The sequence below is a fragment of the Cynoglossus semilaevis genome, chromosome W (assembly GCF_000523025.1).
Source record: "Cynoglossus semilaevis isolate Cse_v1.0 chromosome W, Cse_v1.0, whole genome shotgun sequence".
Classification (NCBI taxonomy): domain Eukaryota; kingdom Metazoa; phylum Chordata; class Actinopteri; order Pleuronectiformes; family Cynoglossidae; genus Cynoglossus; species Cynoglossus semilaevis.
The window spans coordinates 1449206-1453249 of NC_024327.1; the positions used below are offsets into that span (position 1 = coordinate 1449206).

General features: G+C 42.5%; 1 protein-coding gene across 1 annotated transcript in view; it reads left to right on the plus strand.

Moving 5' to 3' along the window:
• Positions 1–4044, plus strand: part of LOC103396901 (geranylgeranyl transferase type-1 subunit beta-like) — a 23960-nt gene that overhangs the window by 6822 nt on the left and 13094 nt on the right. The window contains exons 3-7 of the mRNA XM_008335144.2: positions 623–687; positions 905–1056; positions 1324–1456; positions 2009–2054; positions 3471–3655. Of these exons, the coding sequence (XP_008333366.1) occupies positions 623–687; positions 905–1056; positions 1324–1456; positions 2009–2054; positions 3471–3655 (581 nt within the window). The remainder of the gene's footprint in view (positions 1–622; positions 688–904; positions 1057–1323; positions 1457–2008; positions 2055–3470; positions 3656–4044) is intronic.

The following is a 4044-nucleotide window of genomic DNA, read 5'->3' on the forward strand; positions in this document are numbered from 1 at the left end:
CAGTACCCCGGGAGTGGCAGGCCGGGGTGGTGGTACCTCTTTTCAAAAAGGGGGACCGGAGGGTGTGATCCAACTATCGGGATCACACTCCTCAGCCTCCTGGGAAAAGTCTATTCCAGGAGAGAAGAATCCGGCCGATAGTCGAACCTCTTCTAAGGGCTGTCCGGTCCCTGTACGATCGGAGTAGGAGCTTGGTTTGCATTGCCGGCAGTAAGTCGGACCTGTTCCTGGTGCATGTTGGACTACGGTAGGGCTGCCCTTTGTCACCAGTTCTGTTCATTATCTTTATGGACAGAATTCCGAACAACCAATGATCCATAAAGGAAAATCTTGAAAATGATCAGCGGTGCCCAAACTTTTTCATACCACTGTATGTTAGATTGGTGCAGGACATGTATGAGAATAGTACAACAATGGTGAGGTGTGCTGTTGGGACGACAGAAGACTTCAAGGTGGAGGTGGGACTACATCAAGGATCAGCCCTGAGCCCCTTCTTGTTTGCTGTGGTGATAGACAGATTGACAGATGAGGTCAGACAGGAGTCCCCACGGACTATGCTGTTTGCAGATGACTTGTACTTATTTCTCCTCCTCCTGTTTATCTGTTCTCTTTTTTTTAATAGAGTCCAACCTCAGTCGATGTGGTTTTAGAGGCTCGTCACATATTGGAATTCCTTACAGCAAGAAGGTATTGATTGTCAATTGCTATTTAAGCTTCTATTGTTTTTGTGTAGAAGTGTTTTGCCAAATTCAACTTCACCTCTTGGTCTGTAGCTGTGCCACATTTGTGTTTGTTTAAAGACGCTTTCTGCATCTGATTTGGCTTCCTTTTGTAAAGGCTTTTTTCTACTCTTGTCTCTCTGCTGAATTTGACTGAATAACACCTTGTCTGTTGTATTGTTCAGGGTCCAGATGTTTTTCATCCATACGACAGTGGCCATGTGGCTATGACCTACACTGGGCTGTGCTCGTTGCTCATCCTGGGAGATGACCTGAGTAGAGTCAACAAAAAGACCTGTCTGGCCGGTCTCAGAGCGCTACAGCTGGAGGATGGCAGGTCATTAACCATAGACCTTTAATGAGACATGGATGGAGGTCTCTTTATAGGCTATGTTTGAAAAGTGGAGCATGAGAAAAGACACAGTTTCCCATTGTATTAAACCACTGGTGTGGCATATTCTATTATTCTAAGACAAAAATGCAATCAATGAAGAGTTTTTGATTTACTTTACATGTTTGGATTCAAATGTTACCTGTTCTAAATAACCACTTCCCTGTTGTGATTGAAACTGTTTTTTTTTTTTTTTTCACGCTGTGGTTCCAGTTTCTATGCAGTGCCAGAAGGTAGTGAAAACGACATTCGCTTCATTTACTGTGCAGCCAGTATCTGTTATATACTGGATGACTGGTCAGGTATGGACATCCAGAAGGCCATTGACTACATCAGAGGAAGTTTGGTGAGTAGGTCTGAGACACCTAGAGATGAACTGTCTCTCTGACTGCAGTCACGATGGGCTGTCATTGAGAACACACCTACTGCCTCTGCACAGGGTGAACCACAGGAGAATGAGCTACCCACGTTCAGAATGTGACACTGTGTGTAGGAATATCTTGTTTATGAGAAATGGAGTCTGGGCAGCGCAGCATCACCTCACAGCTATGGAACAGTGTTTTTCTTTCTACCAATAATGATACAAACCCCCCCCCCAGAAAACTATAGAAAGACACAAAGTTTGTTAATTTTTTTCCCCCTCGAAATTGTTAAATAATGACTTTCCCACTAATGACTATTTGTTTTTTCACACAAAACAGTGCTGGAGAGAAACTCTTTAGTGTTAAAATGGATCCCATCGTTGATCTCTGGCAAATAGAAACTTGGGAATTTACTTTGTTTTCTTGCTGTGTGTCTGTTTTTACAGCCTGTCCTTGATTAAAGTTGTGAATTAAATTGTCATTTTATTGTTTGATTAATTAGCTCTGTCTTTTTCTGTTTTTTATTTTTTCCACAGTCCTACGACAATGGATTTGGACAGGGAGCAGGACGAGAGTCACATGGTGAGTATGAGCTGCTGTGTCATTATGGAAAGTAATAATTTGTTTCTCAACCTTCATCACATTAGAAGAATGCTACTTCAAGTCACAGCTGAAGGAGTAAAATTGAACATTTTTGTAAACCATTTACTTGCGAGCTGTTGCAAGTAAATGGTTTAAGGGATTAGCCATTATAATCCATCAGATTAATTGCTCATATGAATCTCTTATCACAAAAATTAGAATGATTCAGATTTAGAACCTCTAGAACAGACTCTAAAGTACTGCAAACAGCATTGTCTAGTGGTTTTAGGTAAAAGATTATTTTGTTATTTTTATGTAGAATTCATGTATGTGCGTGTAAGACATTGTTTTTTAAGTGATAAATCCTCTAATTCTTTTCGATTAAAGGCTTCAGTGAGACTCATATCTTTGCTCTGATCCAGTAATCCAAGATCTGATTACAGAGAAACTGTAAACGCTAATGTTTTTGTTCATCACCATCAATCATGTTGGCATTGATACCAATAAGGTGTTCACTCTCTAACAGGTGGAATTATATGAACTTTCTTCTTGTTTCTCTTTAGTGTTATCTAATTTTTATATATTGCCTCTTTTTATTTAATACATTTCCCCAGTAATTATTACTTTCTATGTAAAAGTTCAATACCCCACCACTCCTCTTGCAAATAAACACTTCTGTTGGGAAATAAGAGTTTGTGGCAAAAACACACGGTGATTCATTGTGGGATACATGTTGCTAATCTAATTTAAATCAGTGTTATATACGCATTCTGTTCTACTGTAGACATTTTTTTTATTTGCCAAACCTAATTCTCTGTCTCAAATGATCACAGATTGGGTCATTCTGAGGTTATATCTGGGCTGCATGTGGCCCTCGAGCCACTATATGAATGGGCAGGGCTTAGATTGGCTTACATCTTCTAGCTCAGGCATGGGCAAACTAAGGCCCGGGGGCCTGATGCGGCCCGTTTAGCTTTCTAATCCGGCCTGCCAAACTTTTCCAAATGATGTAATTTATCTATATCTTTATTTATCATCATACTTTGCCCACGTTTCCCCAATAGATGGCGTAGAAAATGATAAAAGCATTTTAGCATTCACCCTTAATGCATGACATTTACATGTCATTTATCTTAGTTCTATCCATCTGCTTCTCACCCGGCCCCACTGTCAAATTTTAGGACAAATTTTGGCCCGCGAGTCAAAAAGTTTGCCCACGCCTGTTCTAACTGGTTTAGGATTGAGAGTAAATGATCCCAAGCTAAAATTGCGCTGTGTCGTTTCTACGTTTTCATTTGGTATTTGGAAAATATCGCTGATTTAAATGTATTAATAGTGATTCTATATTGAAAAATACACAGTTCAAATTAGCACATATGCAGCAGGCATGATGCACCGTCCTGTCTGTGTGTCCAGGTGGGTGGACGTACTGTGCCATAGCCTCTCTGTGTCTGATGGATCGCCTGGACGAGGCGCTGAGTCAGCGGGAGCTGAACAGAATACGACGCTGGTGCATCATGAGGCAGCAGAGTGGCTTCCACGGGCGCCCCAATAAGCCTGTGGACACGTGCTACTCCTTCTGGGTCGGAGCTACGCTAGAGGTACAAAGCCACTGTCCCAATGCTGAGCAACTGACTGACTAACTATTCACAGTGTAATATTTTCTGTGAAATATTCCAAGATATCATTGTAAAGCCCCTCCTTGAACCACAACCTTAACGTGGTGGAGGGGTTCGAGTATCCGAATGAACCTAGGAGCTATGTTGTCGGGGGCTTAATGGCGCTGGTAGGGTCTCCCAAGGCAAACAGGTCCTAGGCGACGGATCAGACAAATAGCGGTTCAAACCCCCCCTCCTTGATGAAGAAAACAAAATCAAAGAGGTTCACGTCGCCCAGATTGACGTCACCGGGGCCCCACCCTGGAGCCAGGCCCGGGGTTGGGACTCGCAGGCAAGCGCCGACCGGGCTCAGCCCGAACAAGCGACGTGAG